This window comes from Lactuca serriola, chromosome 9, assembly GCF_051521515.1.
Source record: "Lactuca serriola cultivar US96UC23 chromosome 9, Lser_US96UC23_V15, whole genome shotgun sequence".
Classification (NCBI taxonomy): domain Eukaryota; kingdom Viridiplantae; phylum Streptophyta; class Magnoliopsida; order Asterales; family Asteraceae; genus Lactuca; species Lactuca serriola.
Genome location: NC_136416.1, coordinates 60,838,431 through 60,862,904, shown reverse-complemented (window position 1 = coordinate 60,862,904; position 24,474 = coordinate 60,838,431). Strand labels below are relative to the sequence as shown.

General features: G+C 35.2%; 1 protein-coding gene and 1 long non-coding RNA gene across 2 annotated transcripts; both read left to right on the top strand.

Moving 5' to 3' along the window:
* The first annotated feature begins 10,872 nt into the window (after positions 1 to 10,872).
* LOC145075740 (serine/threonine-protein kinase RIPK-like) lies at positions 10,873 to 11,671 on the top strand. The gene is made up of 3 exons (XM_079021870.1): positions 10,873 to 11,286; positions 11,422 to 11,578; positions 11,637 to 11,671. The coding sequence occupies exons 1-3, from the start codon at positions 10,873 to 10,875 to the stop codon at positions 11,669 to 11,671; spliced, it is 606 nt and encodes a 201-aa protein (XP_078877996.1).
* A 6,017-nt stretch (positions 11,672 to 17,688) lies between these two features.
* Positions 17,689 to 21,544, top strand: LOC145074186 (uncharacterized). Its single transcript, XR_013691736.1, has 11 exons — positions 17,689 to 18,045; positions 18,157 to 18,332; positions 18,534 to 19,304; positions 19,394 to 19,527; positions 19,614 to 19,840; positions 19,995 to 20,131; positions 20,249 to 20,540; positions 20,699 to 20,765; positions 20,842 to 20,969; positions 21,061 to 21,125; positions 21,212 to 21,544. It is a non-coding gene; the product is annotated as an uncharacterized LOC145074186 (long non-coding RNA).
* Positions 21,545 to 24,474: the final 2,930 nt, after the last annotated feature.

The window sequence follows — 24,474 nt, the reverse complement described above, 5'->3', positions numbered from 1 at the left end:
GAAGGTTACGACTGAAAGTCCAACATAGTACGAAGAACGGGTGCAAGATCGAGCACCGCATGTAGTCAAGAAGTCCAAGAGTTAGATACTCATTTGAAGGAACATAAGAGTTATGGTTATAACTTAGGATGAAGAGATAACTCATGGAGTTATTATACAAGTCCTGTTTCGTTGATGATTATGGGACGTAATCATCCTAAGGGGAGATAATTGTAACGCCCGCAGATTCGGGCTAGTCAATTTAGAGACAATAAACGTTAAAGTTGACTTTTTGATAAAATATTATTTTGAGTAAATAATCTTAAACAAGTTATAGTATATGTCACAAGGATTCCGTGCATATAAAGAATGCTGAAATCTGACTTATAATGAAGAAGTTATAACCTGTCGAAGTTTTGCGACAAAACCGACACGACACCGCATATCGTAAAAAGTGAATTTTTGATAAACAACTTTTTAGCCTTAGTGATCTAAACAAAAGTCGTAGTATACATTAAACCGAAACCATGCATATAGAGAACGTCCAAATCTGACTTCATATGTGGAAGTTATGATTTTTCTAAGATTTGGCATAACAATATGCAGTCCGAAAATCGAATTAGATCGATCGATTGTTAACCGACACAATCTAAACGAGAATCAAAGATCTCATTAATAGGATCTCAACGATATAAAGACAGTTGAAAACGTACGTCGGATGACAAAGTTATGAATTTGAAACAGACGTTAACTGTCTAAACCTGTTAAAATATAACTTAAAAAAAATCAAAATTAGCCGACGGAGTCTAAACAAAAGTTGTAGATCACGTCGCTACCTACGCGTGGATGTAAAGAACATCAAAAATAAAGCTCGTATGAGAAAGCTACATAATTTACAAGATAATTAATTTTTGGGTGAACCTCCGAAGCTGACACGTGGCAAGATCTGGACCGTTGCTTCCTCCCCACGCCTTGCCACTGAATGCTGACAAGTGGCCACGTACGCCCCATGAAACATATAATACGCCCAACGTACAGGGTTATTACACCCCGCATACGCCCAGGCTCCAGCCAATAAATAGAGGCATTTTTCTTCATTTTTCTTCACACCTTTTCCAAATCTTCTCACTCAAACACACCAAACCCTCTTCCTCTTTCCCTAGCACTTCCTAAGTGTTATAGGCGAGCCCCAGAGCGCCAGAAGGCTCCAAGAAGAAGAGCTTTCGGCTCAGAAGTTCTACCCGCTCAGAGCCCGGTTCCTCACTAAACTCCCTTGTAAGTGAGTCATGCTTACCCTACTTTAAGTACATCTTATGTTTAAGTTCATTATCATTATCATGAACCTATAAACAATATATGTGCTAGGTATTAAAAATTATACAAAGTGCTATTATAATACCTTTTAACTGCTCACGATATGGGAAGCTGGTTTGAAGGGCCGCATAGGGTTGTTTGATTTCAGAACGACTTTAATGCCAAAATGGTACTGCCTTCCAGTGTTTCATGTCTGGCCCCTATCTTTACATAGTAGTTGAAAAGTATTGTTTAACACTTTTATAGTTCAATAAAAACAATATTGCTCGTAGGCCTTGAGTTAATGATAAATCTAAACTAATAATTAGTCGCAATAAATATTAGACTAAAATCTAGTAATAATGATACTAAGTTTCGTCGAAGGAAAAGAGAATTGTTAGAAGCAAAGCGCTGCCCGAATTTCGAGTCATCACTTTAACAAGTGAGTACATAGTTACTTTCATCTTACACATAGATACGAAGTAGTTAATATAAATTACGTGTTATGTGTGTATATTATATATATGTTCTTGATATCTGTGCTGGATGAACTAAATATACATTTTTTATTCGATTTAAACTATATATGTATTTTATACCTATAAATATATCGGATAAAGATGGGTAGATGAAATATGAGATGAAAGACGATATAGATGATGAAAGGTGAAAGATGATGAGAATCCTTGACCTTAACAATGATCTAGTCATCTAGTAGAGTATAGATGACGACCACGAACTATTTTAGACAGTCCAGTGGAACGTTAGCAAGCTCGTAACCTGTAGGTGTTCGTGAACGACGTGTTCACCAGATGTACTCTAAAAAACCTGGCAGCTATGGACTTAATGCCTTATAAATGAACATTGACAGCTATGAATTTAGTGTCTAATAGATAACATCGACAGCTATGAACTTAATGCATGTTAGATAAAACCTGGTAGCAATGGACTTCATGACTATTCCATAGGACAATACTTAGGAATGAATGAAGGATAGATGATTCTTAGGGTAGATCCTTAAGAATAAAGAAGATAATGGGGATGGGAAGTTGGGTTAATTGTGTGATGATTAAACAAAATAATTATATTATTGTGGGTTGAAAACCGTAAGTACTCACCAGGTTTCCCAATCTGACCCAATCAGTTTATTTGTATCTTAGGTGTTGATACGAAGCTACATTACACAAAGAGATTAATGGAGATGTAAACCATTAGTGTAAATGAATGTAAGGACTGTTTATGTTTATATTTATGTTTTTGTATTAACGATAACATCCTAATGTTTAAATATAAACAGAATACATTTCTTTGGAAATGCTTTGATAATATCTTTATCATGTTTTTTAGGAACAAATTCCGCAATATTATTCTTCAAAATAGATACTTTGATTTTTAAATAAGCATAATTAGAATTTTGAAAATGACCGTAAATTTGGGGATATCACTATATATGATAATTATGTTAGCAAAAACAACTCCAACATGTTGTGACCAATTTAAATGCTCATAAATTGTAATGAATATTGTTTAAAGGAAATTTAACTGAATCTGTGACATCCCCATTTTTCACAGCCAGAAAAGACCAATTTGTTTATGCTTATTTAAAAATTAGAGTATCCTTTTTGAAGAATAATATTGCGGAATTTGTTCCCAGTAAACATAATAATGATGTTATGAAATCATTTCCGAAGAAATGTATATTTATTTATATTAAAACATTGGCATGTCATCGTCAATAAAAAACATAAGTATAACGAAATACTACAAGCCTTACAATAATTAAATTAGTGTCCTAATACTCCTTGAATATCTAAACATTATGTATCTTTCATATAACCACTTGTGAAATAATAAACCGAGTGAGTCAGGTTGGGAAACCTGGTAAGTACATAGGGATTTCAATCCCACAATGTGATAATAATGTATATCTCAAACCTGCAAATCCAAATATTATCATTAATACAAACATATCATATCTTTAAAAATTTTTATCCCATCCTATCAATTCCCACGTACAGATCCTATATAACGATCTTACAAGATCTAGCCTAAAGGATCATTATGAATAACAAACCGATGATGTTGTTTCAAAAATTCCCTAGTAGCAAACAAGGATCAATAAATACATCAAATGAGGGGAATGGAACAAACTTCACCATGAAGTTCCGTTCGTAAAAACAACATGACATTTAAGTCAGGGATGGTTATCTAGATAACTATGCCTAGCAGTGGTCTAACACCGTGAGGTATTTTACCCCCAGACTCACCCTATCCGACAATACAACATTAAAAATTGCCTAGTAGTGGTCTGACACCGTTAGGTATTTTACCCCTAGACTCACCCTATCCGTTAATACAAGATCAGACATACATGGTAGTGGTCGATTACTGACACAATTTATTGGGTCATCGTGGATCGATTGACCAACAGTGCACACTTCCTGGCGATTCGGGAGAGTTCTTCGGCCGAGAAGTTGGTTGATGTGTATATTTGCGAGATCGTTGCTCGCCATGGGGTTCCGATCTCCATTGTTTCAGACCGTGATGTTCGGTTCACCTCCCGTTAATTTTTTGCAGAAGTTCCATGAGGAACTGGGCATAAGGTTGTACTTCAAGACAACTTATCATCCACATATCGATGACCAGAGTGAGAAGATGATACATAACCTTGAGGATATGTTCTGAGCCTGTGTCATTGGTTTTGGTGGGAGCTTGGACTTTTACGTACCTTTTGCGGAGTTCTCCTACAACAACAGTTTTCACTACAACATTGGTTCTCCGCCTTTTGAGCTCTTGTATAGGCGGAGATGTCATACCTCGGTTTGCTGGGGAGAGGTTGGTCACAGGTTTATGGGGCGCATCGAGGTGGTCCTTCAGATGATGGAGATGATTCAGCAAATCAGGCAGAGTTTACAGACTGCTCAAAGTCGGCAAAAGAGCTATGCTGACCGGTGCCAGCCCGAGTTTGAATTTCTGGTCGGCGACATGGTGCTACTGAAAGTCTCACCTTTGAAAGGTGTGATTCGCTTCAGGAAGAGGGGGAAATTGGATCCCTGATATATTGGACCATTCTGGCTTATTTCTAGAGTCGGCAAGGTTGCTTATAGATTGGATCTTCCTGAGGAGCTCAGTCATATTCATAGCACTTTCCATGTTTCGTAGCTGTGAAAGTGCATGTTGGATGAGGAAGCGATGGTTTCATTGGATGATATTTAGGTTGATGAGCGCCTGAATTATGTTGAGAGGTTGGTAGCTATTCTGGTAAGGAAGGTAAAGGTTTTGCGTAGCAAGGAAGTACATTTGGTAAAGGTACAATGGTAGCACCGGAGGGACTCAGAGTGAACCTGGGAGCCGCAGGTTAAGATGCGGGTGCATTATCCGGATTTCTTCACCATAGGAGACTTCGAGGGCGAAGTCTAGTTCAATTAGGGGAATAGTAAATCCCGATTTCCAGGTATGAGATTTATTCAATTTATGCATGTTTTTCCTTTTAGAACACGGCGTGGTGAAGCCTCACCATGGCGTGTTGAGGAACTTATGGGCTGCATGTTTTTATGGACCAACATGGCATGTTAATGGACAAACACAATGTGTTGGCGGCTGGTTGAGAAAAACCTAAATTTTAGGGTTTTTCACCCTATATAATCTCCTTTAGTCCCAAGGGCTGTTCTTTTATCATCCTCCAATTCTCCATATTGACCCTTAAGAACCCTAATCATCTTTCCCTCTCATTTGTGAGCTAGCGTGGTGTTTTTGGAGCCAAAGAAGAAAGATGTTGGAAGAAGGAAGTAAGGATCCAAAAAACAAGCCCTCATATTTCAGTTTGGCACTCTTCTGGACCTTTGTAAGTGTTCAATATTCGATTTTTATTCCTCTGTGTTGCTAGATCTTGAGTTTTATCCCTTTTACTTGTTGTTCTTGAGTAAGGGATTGGTTGGATCCCATAAAGTTAGCAAATTTATGAATCTGTAGGTTTATGTGACCTTGTGAAGTCTTGGATCTGGCCTATAGTCGAGTTTTGATGCCATGCATGGAGAGTAGGTCATAAATCCCCATTTTGACCTATTTTGGGTTCAAGACATGCATTGGGCAGGCATGTCTATAAAACACCGACCTTTGGGAAGGTTTTGGTGCTAGAATCTCTTCTGGAAAGGTTGGGTTTCAAACCTTAAGGATTTAGTGCTTATTGGTTAAGCCCTTGAATCTTCAAGCCTTGTGGTTGTGTTTTTGGACCCCTGGAGTAGTTTCAATGGAGTCCCTGGAATCAGAGAATACAGCTGAATGTATTAACCTGCTAGAACTCGGGCAAACACGACGTGTTTGCAAGCCAACACGACATGTTAGTTGGGGGTTTCCCGACCGTCTGAATGCTAATGAAACATGACGTGTATGCTAGTAAACACGTCGTGTTGGGCAACATGGACTGTTGACCTTGACCTTTGACTTTGACTTTGACCAAGTTTGACCTTGAGGGTATTTTGTGTATTTTGGAATTCTGATGGAAATTGGCCATTTCATGGAATTAGGTATCGTGTATAGAGCTGAGATTCGGAATCGGGCCTCATTTGTTCTTCACAGTTTGCGAGGTGAGTTTTTCTCACTGTACTTTTGGTTCAAAGGCACCAATGTTGACCCATTGGTTGATAACCTGATATTTGTTGATAGGTTGAGTATGGAATAGATGTGCATGCTAGATTTGATTTGCTAGTCTGGTAGATCTGTAGGACTACCTGTGATACATTTTGTTTATCTGTATATGATATTATGGGTTATATGTCGACATATTGTGTGGGTTGGGTTAAGGTTGTACTGCTCCGTGCGGTAGCCAACAAACCTTGGAGCAAGCCAGATATGAGCTGAGGACCATGAGGGCATGCTAGACTCATACTGAGGGCTCATGAGCATTCCAGATACGAGCTGAGGGCTGGGAAGGGCATGCCAGACTCGTACTGAAGGCTTAGTAATATTCAGTCCGAGGATTGATCAGGTCGGGGAACAAGCCATACATAAGTTGTGGGCCCCAGGGGCAAACCAGACTTATGCTGTGTGCTTAGGGGTAATCCAGTCTTTTAGCCGTGGACCCATTGCATGCTGTTATTATATGTACTATTTGTTGTGTATTGGTATTTTGGGAGAACTCACTAAGCTTTGGGCTTATAGTTTTGGATTATGTTTTAGGTACCTCAAAGGATCTCGGGAAGACGATGGCGTGATCATACACCTCCTCAAGTTTTGTTTTTATGATTTTGGGAATACTATGATATTGAACCTGTTTTGTAAACTATTTCTAGACAATGATGATTTATGGGTTGTTTTAAAAGATTAAATTTTTCATGAATTTTATGAATGTTAAATGCTCCCTTGAGTTGAATTATTTATATGTTCCCAAGAAAAGAGTTTTGATGCATTTGTTCTTTCCATTTTTTTGGGTCCTTTGGTACATCTTTATGTAACAAGATGTTGTTTAAAGACAACAAGCCTAGGAGAGAGCTAAATTTAGAGTAGGGATTACTGTTGTACAATCTTATAGATGGATCTCTAGCCGTTGTAAAGGTGTTTGTCTGGATTGGAATGTCTACTTATCTAGCTCTTATGTAGCACTTCTCAGTTGTCCTAATTTTCTATAATAGTGTTGTATAAAAAAAGAATTAAATCCAAATTCCATTCGACTCTGAAACTCTGAATTAACTAACTAAACACACAATGAGAAAAAGTCAGCCATAAGACTGCTCGGTACGGGCCCATGGAGGGGCGTTATTGCCTACGTAACACTGCCTCCACGATGTTACCACGGGCGGAATACCGCCCCTGCCCATTATGTGGTCCTCCGTTGTCACTGTAACGAACGATAACACGTCTAATTTTTTAAATTTTCTCATTTTACCGTTGGAAAATGGTATCACTCTTAACAAAAAAAAATCTTTACCTATAAAATCATCACTTTTCTCTCTATTTCATATAAATTTAATCACTACTTTTCTATCTATTTCATATACTTTCAATACATTCCAAAAAAAATGAATTTGTCCGATGATAGTGATGGCGATGATATGTTTGTCTCTATGATGTACGAGTATTATACGAACGTGCTACTACAACCAAATCTAGCTCCTCTATTAAACAGGCGTGCAACGTTAAAAAGAGATCGTGAAGAAAGGCACATACATTTAGTTCACGATTATTTTGCGGATGATTCTGTCTACCAGCCATGCGAATTCAAAAGAAGGTTTCGTTTGTGGAAAAATGCTTTTGTTCGGATAGCTAACGCGTTGGAAAACAGGCATTGTTTCTTTCAAATATAACTTTTACATTATTTAAATACATTGCTTCTTTCAAATATAACTTTTACATATTAAATATACGTTTATGTATGGATTTTTCCAAATGAGATATGATGCTAGAGGTAAGCGAGGATTCACAGGGTTGTAGAGATGTGTTGCCGCAATTAAGCTTATGGCAATGGGAGAGTCGCCTTCGGTGACGTTTATTTGCGCAAACCTTCGTTGAATGATATACAACAACTATATGCGGCGCATGAAGAAAGACATGGTTTTCCGGGTATGCTAGGAAGCATTGATTGCATACACTGGAACTGGAGAAATTGTCCCGTGGCGTGGAAAGGTCAGTACACAAGTGGTCAGCATAGAACACCTTCAGTGGTATTAGAGGTTGTTGCATCTCAAGATTTATTGATTTGACATGCTTTTTTCAGGGTTGTGGGTTCGAATAACGACGCGAACGTTCTTGACCCGTCACCAATATACGACGATATTTTGTTAGGAAAGGCACCAGATGCTCCTTTCACAGTGAATGAAAATGAATATAAGTATGATTATTACCTTACGGATGAAATATATCCAACATATTTGACATTTGTGAAGGCGTTTCGACACCCAGTAACAAAGATACTATTTTTTCAAGAGAAAACAAGAAGGAGCACGTAAGGTTGTAGAACGTGCTTTTGGAGTTCTGAAGTCGAAATGACACATAGTTGAACTTTCGGCACGACCATATCAGTTAGCCGTTCTACAAGATATTATGTATGCATGTATCATAATGCATAACATAATGGTTGAAGATAAAAGATGAAACATTGCGGGGTATTCAATTTTGGAGCCCAGACACATGTAATTTCAAAGCGAGACAACGGAATATTTACATATGGTCATGGATATTCAAGACGCATGAAAGCACAAAAAACTTCGAGAAGATTTGACTGATTTTATGTACGATGACAATGAAAATGAATAAATTTGGGGCAAAATGTAATTTTTTTAAATGTTATGTTTTCGTAATGATTTTAAATGTTATTAAATTACATGTTTTAATTAATTTTGTTTAAAAAATAAAAATTAAATTGGAAAAAATGAAAAAAGAAATGATGACATGGGGTGTTATAACTAGTTACTCATTTTCTCTATTTGTGTTATAACACCATATTGACATGACGTGTGAGATAGCAACTTTTAGGTGTGATGATATCCTTTAACTAGTTGCCCACACCCATTAATATAATAGATGTTCGTAGTTTCATTTGACTATTTCATAGTTGATCCACATGCTTTTTTATTCTGTTTAAAAATTACAACCGAGAGTATGACATGTATCACATCGTTGTGAATGCAAATAAACAAGGTTTATAACTAATAAATAAACAATGTTTATAACTAATAAATAATCACAAAAAGACAACATTACCAAGTGAGATTGATGTTTGGTTGGTATCACATCGTTGTGAATGCAAATAAACAAGGTTTATAACTAATAAATAATCACAAAAAGGACAACATTACCAAGTGATGTTTGATTGGTGAAATTTCAAATTCTTGACGTTGAGATCTCACTATTAGTTTTATTCCCCTTAAAAAATGGGTTCCTAATTGTCCACTGCAGCTCCCTATTTTGCGAGGATAAGAGGAGAGGGCTCGCCCTTTAGACGATATGCTCAAACACCGAAGTACGTCACATATCCTCTTTTAGACAACTTCTAATCGAAACACGTAGGACTTGAGCACCTCGTTCTACCCGATAAGCCACCAGGTGGTTGATTTAGTTTTAGTTTATTTTAGTTTTATTTTTCAAGGATAAACCTATACAACTATAAAAAACAATGTCTTGTTGAGGGGTAAACCTAGAAAAATATAAAAAACAATGTCTTGTTGAGCGCTAAACCTATAAAAATACTGAATTCCACTAAAAAATATTAAAAAACAATGACTTGTTCAGGGGTACACCTAGAAAATATATAATTCCATTGAAGGAGATCATTCCACCACGTAGTAGTTTATTTATTTTTATTCCCACTGGATCTTACACCTATTCTTTCCGTCCCAAAATTATTGTCCACAGACAAAAAACACATAGATTAAGAAAACATTAGTTACCACTAACTTTATACAATAAAATAACAGTTTTACCCTTACTTTGCATTTAATGTTTCATTAAATGCTTAGTTAGTTAACTAATAATAATGAGGTATTTTGGTAAAAATGTTATTTATTTTTAGAAGTGGACTATTATTTTGGGACAAACCAAAAAGAAAAGATGGACTATAATTTTAGGACGAAGGAAGTATTATAATTTACATGTCTTGCTAATTAAGATAAACCCGGTACTTGATGTGAGTCGACGGTTATAACGCGCTTCTAAGTGAACTTGGTTCTATACACACACATACATACATACATACATACATACATATATATATATATATATATATATATATATATATATATATATATATATATATATATATATATAGGGTTAAGTTATTTTGTTTTCACTATGTATTGTGTGCATGTATGATTGATTCTGGACCAATCATTATAGTTATTTTAAGTAAATAATTAATGCATATTACATGTTGAAGATATAATGGATATTAATTACATCTTCAAAATTTAATATCCATTAATTACTTTCTTAAAATAACTAAAATGATTGGTACAGAATCAATCATACATGCACAATAGATAGTGAAAACATTTGAACCTAACTCTCTCTCTCTCTCTCTCTCTCTCTCTCTCTCTATATATATATATATATATATATATATATATATATATATATATATATATATATATATTCAAAGAAAAGCTGCTACTACCATAACCATACACAACCACCAATATAAAAAACAATGACTTCTTCAGGGTTTAACCTTGAAGAATATCGAATTCCACTGACGGAGATCAACCAGGCCACATAAAACTTCAGTTCAGAAACTCTGGTTGGAGATGGTGGATTTGGTATGGTCTACAAAGGACAACTCTCTAAAGAATAGAGACACCCCTAGTAGCCGTTAAACGCCTTGATCGTAACGATTATCAAGGAAATAAGGAGTTCCTTAATGAACTCAATTTGGTTGCAAGTTTTGACCATTCAAACATCATTCGATTCATTGGCTACTGTGATGATGAGAATGAGAAAATTATAGTTTGTACGTATGCAAGAAACGGAAGCCTTGATTATCACCTCCAAAACCTAAATATGAGGTGGCGCCTAACATCGAAACAACGCCTGAAGATATGCTTGGGGGCAGCAAGAGGAATAAAGTACCTTAACTCGGGTAGGGTGTGCAGCGAAGTAATTCATAGAGATATGAAGAGTGCAAATATTTTGTTAGATGATAATATGGACACCAAAATATGTGATTTTGGTTTGTCAAGATTAGATTCAACAAATCAGTCAGATACTGGTGTCGTTACAAAGGTTGCTGGTACAAGGTTTTACATGGATCCTGTTTGCAACAAAAAAAGTAGGCTCATTAAAGAGTCCGACATATATTCATTTGGAGTGGTAATGTTTGAAATGTCTAGTGGGATGATGGCTTATATTCCAAGTCGCATTGAAGATTCTAAGGAACAATATCTGATTGACATCGTTCGAAGCTACTATGACGACCATAAATTTGTTGACAAGTTAATAGATTCAGCTATCAAAGGGCAGATTGATATGAGTTCTTTTGATAAATTTAATAAAATTGCACATGAGTGCATTAGCTTGGACATTTCGGTATCGCATGAGTAAGGCAACATATATGCAATGACATTTTTAGTGATCATCTACATTGAACGGATTGCATACTTTGTTTAATATGCTTGATGTGCACAGACTAATATTAATTTCTTATTTAACTTTAAGTTGTAGTTACAGATGTGGATAATGTTCGTTAAAATCAGAGATCTTGAAATTCAGTTGGTCAATGAAGCTTCCATTTTCTGGATATTGAAGGTGGTGTGGTGGATGATGAAGCCTTTTCCTGGTCAATGCCAAACTTTGATTGCTTCTCAAAGATCACAAGGAGGTATTTTATTGGTTATTTATTCTCACCAGTGATTATGACCATGTAAACATTGGTGCAGGTGGTGTAAGATTTAGCCGTGACAAACATTTCTAGCCACATTGCATTCTTTAACCATGAAAATATCTAATGCAGAACGCAATTGATGCTATCAAGGAAAGGTGTTGTGGTAGCAATAACACGTCATGAAAAGCCCTCTAAGGGCGTGTTCGACATGGAGCGTTTGAGAGCTTTTAGCTTCTAGCGTTTGACAAAACGCTCAATTTAAAACAAAAAGTATCGTTTGGCATTACAAGCTTCCAGCGTTTAGTTTAATCAAAACGCTCCAAATCCAAATGCTACTTCATGTAGCGTTTAACAAAACGCTACAAGCTACCCGCTACCAGCTAGTTTTGCCGAACACACCCTAAATCCGTATACCTGTATATGTTGTACAAGTAAACAAAGCTAGTAAGACCAAATTCAAGATGTCATTTTGTGGTTGTATTGTATAAGTCATCTAGATTGCAAGACTTCTATATTAAAAAATCTATCTACAAAAAAAGAAATTAAAATATGAATATGCAATGAAAAAATGCGAGCTTTGTTTTCATTATTATTAAAATAATTTTGATCTTTGTTTAATGTTTTTTGTTTGAAGGCCATCGATTGTTGATATATTTAGTGTTGGTATATTAATTTATTTTTCTATTTCTAAAATCGTCAGAATTGATATTATTAAAATCATCTGGCGATAGGTTGTTTTGATATATGAGTTTATTTTTCTATTTCTAATAACATGCATATACAATGTAGCTTACCTTTTTTTTTTCTTATCTTTAATTATTGTATCTTCATCAATATATACATGTAAATCCATATAAATATATTTTGGATTATTACTGTTAATCTTGCTATTGCTCAGGTAACTTATGTTTGTTATGTGGTTTTTGTCCAATAACCTTTCTAACCCACATTCATCCATTTTTAAGGCTTTTTTGAGTTTAAATATTTGATACAACAAATTTCATTATCACGTTGTACTTTCATTGATATAAATATAAACGAGAGCATTTTAATGATATATTTTCTAGTGTATTTCCGTAACAATTTCTCAATTATAACAATAAACAAAAGCATTTTAGTATTCTCTGGTATGAATTGAATTGAATTGATGACTCGTATATTTAATTATTGTTAGTGAATACTAAATATATATTGTTGAACATGTCAGTTTTAAAAAGACATTTAATTAATTGAGCTTTTAACACAAACTATTTATTTGGTGTAGTAAATTATTTTTGTAAAAGAAATAACCGTATGTACAAACTAATTTTATGAATAAAATATTCGCACTCAAAGCTTGGCGCGGGTAAACGGCTAGTATATTAAAGCACATGGATAGTCTTAATAGGTTTCAGTTCATACTTTTGCCACTTCTATTTCTTTATACTTTTGTCTTAACATGAAACTTTTTGAATCCATACTTTTGTCACTTTATTTTTATTTCTTTACACTTTTGCCACAAAACTTCCAATTTTATTTCTTTACACTCTTGACACTAAAGTTTGATGATTCTTTACACTAAGGCCACTAAACTTTGACAATTTACAAGTTTGAACAATAACCTTCTTCATTTGTGACTTTTCTCCCATATTTTTACATTTTCCGAAAAGTGCTCACAAATTTTTAACATTCAGACTTTTGCCGCATGTTTTATAAAAAATTGTTAAATTTAACCTTTTTTCTTTATTTTTGGTGATAATTTCACAAGTATCGACACACGACGTGAATCATACAAATATGATCAACTCATATATGCTTCACAGAAACAAGTATTCTATATCAGAGAGCCTTCTTGAACAAACTAAAACAATAACCATTGGTGTGTTGTCGAGCATGTAAATCATCGAAGTATTTGGGATCTACCATCGAACGATGATCGTGTCTAACTTGTTTACAGTGACTCTGTTCCAAAATGTTGATAATGGCTCACACGAAAATGTTGACAATATCGACATAGTTCAAAATATATCTTCATCCGATACTCCACTTTTTATCGATTTCAACATGTACTTTCAAAACATTCCTAGAGTCGTTATTGATGTACAAAGTGTAACTGAAGTTCCTCCGCCAACTGTTATAGTCAATGATGTTTCGAATTGCGAGACTAATTATGATGATACCGATACCGATTATGATACCGAAGAAGACACTAAATGACATGAGGAAGATTCTGATTAGAATAGTTCTTATGAAGTGTGTATTTGTAATAGAAATTATATATTATGATGATACCGATACCGATTATGATACCGAAGAAGACACTAAATGACATGAGGAAGATTCTGATTAGAATAGTTCTTATGTAATGTGTATTTGTAATAGAAATTATATATATATATATATATATATATATATATATATATATATATATATATATATATATATATATATATATATATATATATATCTTACAATTTTTCAGGAAATGGTGTCGATATGGCTTTTGTTTTTATACACCATGGCTGCTGTTATGGGCTGTGGACATGGGGGTGATGGAGCTGAGGACCCACCTTTCCTAGGTGGTAGAGGTGCTGGTCATCATGTGCAGGACGATAAGTCTTATTATGAATTATTATTTACTATTTTTATTCAGTTATTACAAGTGAAATATCATTTCTAATAATTTTTTATTATATTATTAATTGAGCAACATAGGAGAGTTCGTGGAAAATCCAAAAATATTAAGCTTGAAAGAGCGCTCTTATAGAATAAGGGAAAATCAATTTATATGGAATATGATAGGGATATGACATATGATCCCGTAGGAGAGCCGAAAGGCATGTTTGCACAAGAAGTTGGGAAAATAATGTGGCGGGTGGTCCCTTTTGATAAATGGACTTGGAAAAAAGTTTCCCCTACGATAAAGGATAGAGTAAAACAACATTTATGGGTATATTTATATAAAAATATTTTATATGGCTAATTATGAATGCTTTTTACTTGGTTAACTTTTTTTTGTAGATAAAGTTTGATTTGGATCAGATGTCCTCGTCCAGACGCTACTATGTTGTTAGAGAGTTTTGAAACAACCTTGTTAAAAGATTGTCGAAAGCGTAAAGTTGATGCAAAAGAATATTTTTTGCAAGTTGGAGGGTATGAGGATATCCCGAGAGCATTAGCCAAACCCCACATGATATGGATGTCGATAATTCACTACTAGTAAACAGACATTTAATGACGCGCAATCAATGACACGCACAGATTAACGATACGCATTTTTTGTGTGTCCTAAAAATAATGTCATCTTTCCAAAATTTAAAGGACAGAGGACACGTATTTTTGCGTGCCCTTAAATTAAATGTCCAACAAAAAAATACAAAAACGGAGGGCACTTAAATAAGGCGGGTGTTGTAACATCCAAAAATTTCAACCAATTTAAAACATTTTATTTCATTTAAAAACCATTACTTTCATACATCTTGTTTTCAAAATATTTTAAACATCAGAGTATTTCCCCATAACCATATCACATAAAGCATAAAACATGAGAAGCGGTACGATCACACCTTTGCCTTGCCACGATCTCCTGAAGCACCTGAAACAATAAACCACAACTGTAAGCCCGAAAGCTTAGTGAGTTCCCCCAAAGTACCCATACGCACATAAACATATACATACATCAAAGAACAACATACTTCGGGTCCAATCAACCTTCCGGTTGATATACCCCCGGCCCTCAACCATCGGGCTGGAATGCCTACATAACACGAATCCAATCATCCCGCCGGGATGAAATACTCTCGGCCCACAACCATCGGGTTGGAATGCCCAAACATCTACACATACAACAATAGCTACTATGGGTCCAATCATCCCTTAGGATGGAATACCCCAGGCCCCTCAACCATCGTGTTGGAATGCCAACATACTATGAGTCCAATCATCCTACCGGGATGGAATACTCCTGGCCCACAACCATCGGGTTGGAATGCCCCACTTCCTATACATATAGTAACTACTACTACTACTACTACTATGGGTCCAATCATCCCTCGAGATGGAATACCCCAGGCCCCTCAACCATCGGGTTGGAATGCCAAACTACTATGAGTCTAATCATCCTATCTGGATGGAATACTCCTGGCCCAAAACCATCAGGTTGGAATGCCAGTCTACACTAGCAGACATGCACACATAATAGGCAACCACAAAACACTCTACAGAACCAACACACTAGGGCCCTATCATCCTACCGGGATGGAATACCACCTGCTACTGCTCAACATACATAACCCACAGGTAACCTCCTACCAGCGTACATAGTGCAATACCAACTACCGATCTATAAATAATCACTACCCAACTACCAGGGCGCTGATCCAACAGAACTAACCATCAAACAACTATCCATTTCTCTAGGATACTAAGCTAACAAGGCATATTCTCATATCACTATCTCATCTACCCGGATACTAGCAAGCATATCATCACATAACAAAACAGGCTATAACAACAATTTAAAGGGCTGGCCTTGGTGCCTTAGACCCTTGAGTACAGTGAGGAAAACTCACCTTGCAACTGCCGGAATCCTGCAAATCTATGACTGCTGACTCGCCGGAAATCTCAACTATCATATGAAGACCATCACATTAGAAACCATCATGACTTTCTAGGCCAAGGGCCCACAACACTCATTAAGTCCATCATCCTCTTATTGGGCCAAGACCCAAAACCAAATCCTCATGCAAAGCCCAATATTGGGCCAATTTACTAAATTGGGCCCACCTCACCAAATGGGCCTAGATCCAAGGTCCATAATAATTATTGGGTCCAAAATACTCCATCCATAATATTCAGTCACGGCCCAAGCCCAAAAACAACCCAATCACTTAAGGCCCAAGATTGAAAACCCATCAGAGGGATTACGCTGGACGTACCCCTCTTGGTATGTTGGGCGTACTTCGATTCTTGCGGACTGGAAACAGGACACTGACCCACTACGCTGGGCGTACATCAGCTTACGCGGGGCGTACCCGCGCTGATCTAAAACTCCTCTTAAGTTCTTAATGGCTTAAGCTCTTAACCCCAAACTTCAGATCCATCGACCAAACAAGCCTAGGATTCATAAAGTCTCAAACTTTATCCTTTTGGAAGTCCATAAAGCTCTTAACTCAAGGTCTTAATCCATTAAGACCCACCTACATCACACATGAGACAATCAAAGCCTTTGGGACTTCATTTTTCTCACTCAAGACCTCTCCTAAGGTCTGAAAGGACAGCTAATCTCAACAAACTTGCATCATGCATCACTTTGGGATTTTTGGGACAAGAAATGGTGTCAAAACTTCATAACACCTAGATCTACACAAAATAAATGCCAAGCAAGAGACTTTATACCTCAAAAGGGCTCCAGAAGATGATGCCTTCCCAGATCTACGAGCTCCAGCCACCAAACTCCTTCCATGACAACTTCTTTTTTCTCCTTCAAGGCTCTCCTTTGCCAAACCAAGCTCCCCAAGGTCAAATATCCCCAACAATGGAAGAAGAACGGCTACTTAGGGTTTCTGAGGGTAAGAGGGCAGATATGGAGGCTAGGGTTGGAACCATAATGTTCCTTATATAGTGGTTGGCCCTAAATTAGGGTTTCTGGACACTGGGTGTATGCCCCCAACACCTGCATTCATTTAACCACTCTACGCTGGGCGTAACCTAGCTTACGCTGGGCGTACCCAACCAATTACACACATGCGCTCCATGCATGCCTAGGACCCCTTTGCCAAATATTTCCTTTAGGGACCATTATTGACACTATCCTCAAAGTGTCATAACTCCTTTATTCTAAGTCCGTTTCCAACGGACCTTATATCCACGAAAAGGTGGCGAGAAGCCCTATGCTTCTAGCAACATACCCCGACCCGAAACCTTCTCGAATAAAACCCATTGCTCATAAAAGACTGAAACATTCTTACTCTTGGTCTCGGGGATCCAGCAATAATTACTCTTAGAACGGGGGCGTTACAGGTGTCGTGTAGAAATGTTGTTTTATAAAATTTTAATATGCGCATACCCCTTTTTGATATAGCTAAGGGGGAAAAACAAATCCCCCAAAAATTTCAAGTACCCCGCCTTCCTCTACCTCTGCAATTTATCCTCTAGATCTCCACCCACCACGACCTGCATTCCGTCCCTCTTTTCTCACCGTAAACTCTAATCCATATGGTTATAGGTGCTCATGCTTCAAGTTCCTGTGATAAAACCCTAACCACAAAAAGGATCCCCTCTAGGTCGAAAGCAACGTCGACATCATCGATAATGTCGAAGACAAGATCCAGGTTCTTATTTATCCTTTATTCATGCCTCTAATTTCGATTTTGAATCCTCTTCTCTTTTCCTCTGTAAAACCTTAACCAGAAAAACCATACAAATTTCAATCATGATTTCCTCCTCCTTCCTCAATCCTTACTTCTACTCTCTAAACATCTCAGGTACGCTTTGTTCCTTCTACCTTATTCTTCTTCTTCTTTGATTGGTGATGTATGACATCCTTTTCCCCAACTTTTCTGCTTCTTGATCCCATTTTGATATGTCGCACACAGTAACCTGCACACAATCGTCGAAGTTATGCTCCATGGGTAATTCCTCCTTCGTCGGTGGCCATAGCCAATTTTACATTGGAGGCACTTCTTTTGTTCCCGATACTCATGGTTCTAAGGATGTCGCATACAGTTTTCTCAAATATCGTGGCTACCATAGACTCTTCCCTTAGATCGAGGTGCTCTCTCTCTCTCTCTCTCTCTTTCTTTCTCTCTCTCTCTCTCTCTCTCTCTCTCTCTCTCTTTCCCTCTCTCTCTCTCTCTCTCTCTCTCTCTCTCTCTTTCTCGTATAATTTTCTTACTAGCACATTCGTTTATTTTAATTGTATAGTTTGGATTTACTGATTTCGATGTATTTCTTCATTTGCTTCAACTAGCAGTATGGATACACATACATAGTTGTCCTTGAGTGCTATTCAGTCAAGAAAAAAAGTATAATGAGGGCTCATGTTGTTGCTTTGGCCTTCGATGGTGAAGAGGTTTGGCTGAATCCTACTAGTTTTGAAGCTATTGAATCTTTTAACACTATGGTTTTGCATCCAAATCAGGTGTCTATGATTCTGTTCAGGATACCTAAAGAACTAATCAACATTTTCTCGAGTTAGTGGTTATTGTGAACAAAATGATATTCATTCACCAAATGTCACTGTTTATGAATCTCTTTTATACTCTGCGTGGCTACGTCTCTCTTCAGATGTTAATACAAGAACACAAAAGGTATTTATTTATTACCTACTGTCTTTTCTGTCATCTAAATGTCATTAAGTACAAACATTGATCTTAAAACAGAATCTTGTATGATTTTGTTCAACTTAATTTGATGATAGTACTATAGATATTCGTTGATGAATTGATGGAACTAGTTGAGCTTAAACCCTTAAAAGATGCTCTAGTTGGCCTTCCTGGACTAGATGGTCTTACAATAGAACAACAAAAGTGGTTGACAATAGTTGTGGAGTTAGTGGCAAGCCCATCCATCATCTTCATAGATGAACCAACATCTGGTCTTGATGCTAGAGCTGCAGCCATTGTTAGGCGTACTGTAAGAAACACAATTGACATTGGGAGGACTTTTGATGAAGATTGGAGGACAAATTATATATGCAGAACCTTTAGGCCACCAATCTCACAAGCTTGTGGAATATTTTCAAGTTAGTTTGTTATATCAATTCATATTAAGCAATATTAGCCATAGTTTTAGATTTGAAGTTAAAGTTTTCCTAAAAGTCACTTCTTGTAGGCTATTCCAGGAGTTCCAAGGATCAGGAATGGTTATAATCATGTTACATGGGTTTTGGAGGTGACTTCTTCTTTAGTTGAAAATCAACATAATCTTGATTATGCTCAGATTTATGCCAACTCCACCTGTTATCAGTAAGTTCTAAATCTTTATTTCTCATATGATTGTTTTCCTTGTGTATTTCTAATATGTTTTAATGGATGTTATGTGATGTTTTCAGACACAAAAAGAACTAATAAGGGAGCTTAGTACGCCCCCAAGTGGCTTACGAGATCTCTTTTTCCAAACCAAGTACATGCAACCGTTTATCATACAGTGTAAAGCTTGTTTGTGGAAACAACATTGGTCTTACTAGAGGAACCTACAGTATAATCTAATTCGGTTCATCACCATAATTGTGATTGCTGGCCTATTTGGTGAAATTTTCTTCAAAAAGGGTGACAAGATGTATGGCCCTCAAGTTACTTATTAATCTTAAAATTTTGGCTCCCGTATACTTTCTTCCCAATAGAAAATACAATATTACTAATTCATTTCCTTTTTCTTCTTCTAACCTAATATATGGCATTAAATAGCAACTTAACTATGAGTTTGTGTACAGACAAAAAATACAAGAACTGCTAGATTTCTTAGGAGCATTATGTGTTGTTGTTCTCTTCCTTGGAGCAATCAACCAAAATGTTGTGCAACCGGTTGTTGCTATCGAGAGAACAGTTTTCTATCGGGAAAAGGCTGCAGGTATGTATTCATACTTACCTTATGCACTTGCCCAGGTAATGAGTAAATAAGAAAATATGAAGTACTTTACGTTACAAATGAGAAATAATAACTTGAATTAATGTTGGAATTGTGTAGGTGATAATAGAGTCTACATTGCAATTCAAACTAGTATTTATGTCTTCATTTTGTACCCACTGATGGGACTTAGATGGACTTTTTCCAAGTTCTTATGGTTCTACTACTATTTGTTAACGAGTTACATCGCCTTCACCTTATTTGGAACGACGACCATGGCATTGACACCTGCCCCATAGATTTATGTTGTTTTGATATACTTTTTCATCTGCCTTTGGAATGGCGACCATGGCATGGCGACCATGGAAATGTTCGTTCTGCATGCTATCATCGATTAAGATTTCTTGAAGAGGTAAAGTTTTCTTATATTATTTAAAACTTCATCTATTTGATTTGATTTGTGTGAAATTACGATTTTGACCTTATCCATTTATTAGCGAATTGTTATCAATTTGAGTTTAAATAAGTATATTTTATTATTTATAATGGATAATGGATAATGTTTTGTAGGTTGTTATATTTCGTGATGGAAAATATTGACACTGAAAGAAGTTTTTGAGAGTTCGGATTTAACAGGGTTGGTAAAAAAGTTTATTAATTTATTACTACTTTATATTTTTTTTTTTGTTGAATTACTAGAATTTGATTTTCAGGTATGACCTTAATGTTGACTTATTGGATGTCCATGCGGATAAAAGTATACTTCGTTGTTTTCACAAATTTAACCTCAAGTACAATCCTTGTGGATAGAGTAGACTTGGAGAAATCTTTTTAAAGCAAGGTAATTTGATTCAAGGTTATAAAAAAATTAATGTAATTTCTTTATACTCAGTTTTTTAAACATATTTTTGTTTAAATGATTATATTTATAGGTCGTTTCTTGGAAGAGTTGACAAAGCAAGTTTTATCATCAGATCTTGATGCAAGTAAATACTAGGTGTGGTTACTTACTTAAATGCTTAAATACTTAAATTCTGAAATGAGCTAAAGTCTAGAAATTCTTTACATCTATTCTCTAAACAGTGATTTACAAGCATTTAAAAGTATTTAAGGAGGTGCAGTAAGAACATCATACAAGCATTTACAAGGAGATGTTGTATTAGGCTTAGAGCAATGGTAGCAAGAGATGAGTTCAGAAGAAGAAGAAGGAGCAAGGCTGCAACTATAGTTGTCGATTCGGGAACATCCTTGCTTACTGGTCCAACTGTATGTATATCACGTGAAGCTTTTGTTAGAACTATTAATCTCAGGGATTTCAAGTTTTTCATATTTTTTGTATCTAATTAGTTTGTAAATTAATGTTACAACTTCTATTGATATGTTTTATCTTTCTATGGAACAATTATTTGTATGACATTAAACTTTATGCAGTGAATTGTATTTTTTGTATAGGATATTTTATTTTCTATTGTGCGACATTAAATACAAATTTAATTTGAAAATTAGTAAATATATAAATAATATTTTTTTAAAACATTTAAAATTACGATACGCAAAAATGTGTGTCATCTTCATTTATGACATGACCTTTCTTGACAGGGGCTTTAATGATACACAATGAGCGTCGTAAATACGTGTCGTAAACGTGCGTCATCTATAGACGATGCGCAAAAGCGTGTCGTCTCTCGTTATTACATGGCCTTCCTTGACACGCATTTGCGCGTCGTCTGAGCGTTTTACGACACACATTGAGTGTCGTAAAAGACTGTTTTCTAGTAGTGATTGGAGGAAAGTAGTTGAGTATTTCCAAACGGACGAAAACAAAGTTGCTTCAGAAAGGAAAAAAAAACAGTTCGTGAAATGTAGATGACCGTGAATCGTGGGGGGTCGATCTCATATAGAAATACTTGCTATAAGAAGGTAACATATGATACATGTAATTATTTATTTAAAACATAATATAATTTTTAGTGTTAAACAGAACCTTAAGAGAGTGGAAACGTTTCGCGAGGATCATACCGATAGGAATGGTGTATTTGTTAGTGTCGAGGCGGAGAAACAATACGTAAGTAGTTAATTATAATTTTATCATATAATTAAGTGTTTATTTATACTTAATTATTAATCACTTTTGGAAAATAAAATCGGTTAGTAAAAGAGCTCTAAGAACAAACGCAAGGGCTAGAAGGTGAAAGAGAGTTAACACCCACTCAACAAAGAGCTACTTTCGAGAAAGTATTAGGAGAAGAACGTGGCCATCTCAGAGGCATCGGCCGGAAACCTTCTGTTATCCTGACGATTTCACAGCCATCACAACCACGTTTACAACCATCGCAACCATCACAAATAAAACAAGATTATTTAATTTCAATAAATGCATGTTGATTTGGTAATTTTTGTTTGTGATGATTAATTTCTAAAAGCTTTGGTAATTGGTTTTTTGTCCCAAGTGAAACAAATAGCAATGTACTTTGGTTTTTTGTTTTACTTTAAAAATATCGATTTACTTTGGCATCGATAAATGTATGTTGATTTAGTAATTATGCTTTTGTCCCAATTGTAAGATATAACATTGGATTTTTTGCATTTCTTGTATTTTAAGTGCAAGAAATAGCAATATACTTTGGTATTTCTTGTATTACAGTTCTTTAGCACAAATAGAGTAAATTGTTTATTTCAAAGTTTCATGTATCTATATAATAATCAATAAATCCATGTTGATTTGGTAATCATGTTTATAGTTGTTTTTATGTTTTAAGTGCAACAAATAGAAATGTACTTTGGTTTTTTGTCTTTAGTTTAAAAATAGCAATGTATTTTGGTATCATAAAATGCATGTTGATTTGGTAATTTTGGTTTGTGGTGATTATTTGCTAAAAGCTTTGGTAATTGGGTTTTTGTCCCAAGTGCAAGAAATAGCAATGTACTTTTGTTTTTTTGTCTTAGTTTAAAAATAGCAATGTACTTTGACATCGATAAATGCATGTTGATTTGGTAATTGTATTTTTGTCCCAAGTACAAGAAATATATAGCAATGTACTTTTGGTATATCTTGTATTTAAGTGCAAGAAATAACAATGTACTTTGATAGTTTTTGTTTATGTTTTATAATTTAACTTATAATTTTATATATGTTGTTATTTATTATATAGTTGGAAAATCTCCGAACAATGCTCAACGGCCCAACATGTAGGGAGAAGCTTTATGTATTTTTTCAATTGGAGAAAGATCAATAAGGAAACGATGAGAACGGAGATGATGGTTCACCGGATAATTAATTTGTGTTTTGTATGTTACACTTGTCATGACACTTTGCTACTTGTTAGAATTGTAACACTTTGGTTGTTTATTTCGTTATGAAATCAGTTATAACAATATTTGGTATCTCATTGGATGTTATTATGTATTTTTTTTTCTGCATTTAATATCTTTATGTATCGGTTTTTTGCACCAAAAATTGTTGATTAAAAAAAATTAAAAAATAAAAAATGTTATTACCGACACAATAGCATTAGCGGCGACAATAACATTAGTGGTGACATATATTTTTATAGGCAACATTTTAAGCAATAGCGACGACTTTTTACTGGCGCTGTATTAGTTTTACCAACGACAATTCTAGGCTTTAGCTGCGACTTTTGTCCCTATGGTTTACAAAATATCGCACTTTGAGGGCTTCCTAGCAAAAAGTCACGCGACTGGTCCTTGTGGTTTGTAAAATTACATGAAAGGTCCTCCTGCTGTTAAATCTAACTTTTATGCCATTATATATTTTTAGGGAAAAGACTATTTTGCCCTTGTACTAATATTGCAATACACTACAAACCTCAAGGACCATTCGTGTAATTTTCTAAATATGAAATTATATATATATATATATGTATGTATATATATATATATATATATATATATATATATATATATATATATATTATAAATTTCGCAATTTTGTATATATATAAATTATAAATATAAATTATATATATATATATATATATATATATATATATAATTTCAACAATTTGATAATTTTTTTTTATCTCTTTGACATTTTGTTTATTTACTTGAATCAAAATAAATAAAAACATTAAAAGAAAACATATAACTAAAATTATAAACTTAAATTCGATAAACCATATCAAAACTTTTTTTTTTTTAAATTATGAAATGAAACGCTAAGGGCTTTTTTTTTAAAATTTTTTTTTTTATGTTGTTACGGTTTATTTTTTTTACTTTGATGTTCGATAGTTAATATCGTTAGCAACTTTATGTTTGCATTTATTATTATCATTATTTCGCTTTTTGTTGTCTTTTTTGATATATATATATATATATATATATATATA

Coding starts and splice junctions, on each gene's coding strand:
- LOC145075740 (XM_079021870.1), top strand. CDS start 10,873: ATGAAGAGTGCAAATATTTTGTTAGATGATAATATGGACACCAAAATA. Junction 11,287..11,421: donor GCATTAGCTTGGACATTTCG/GTATCGCATGAG, acceptor TTTAAGTTGTAG/TTACAGATGTGGATAATGTT. Junction 11,579..11,636: donor TTCTCAAAGATCACAAGGAG/GTATTTTATTGG, acceptor ACATTGGTGCAG/GTGGTGTAAGATTTAGCCGT.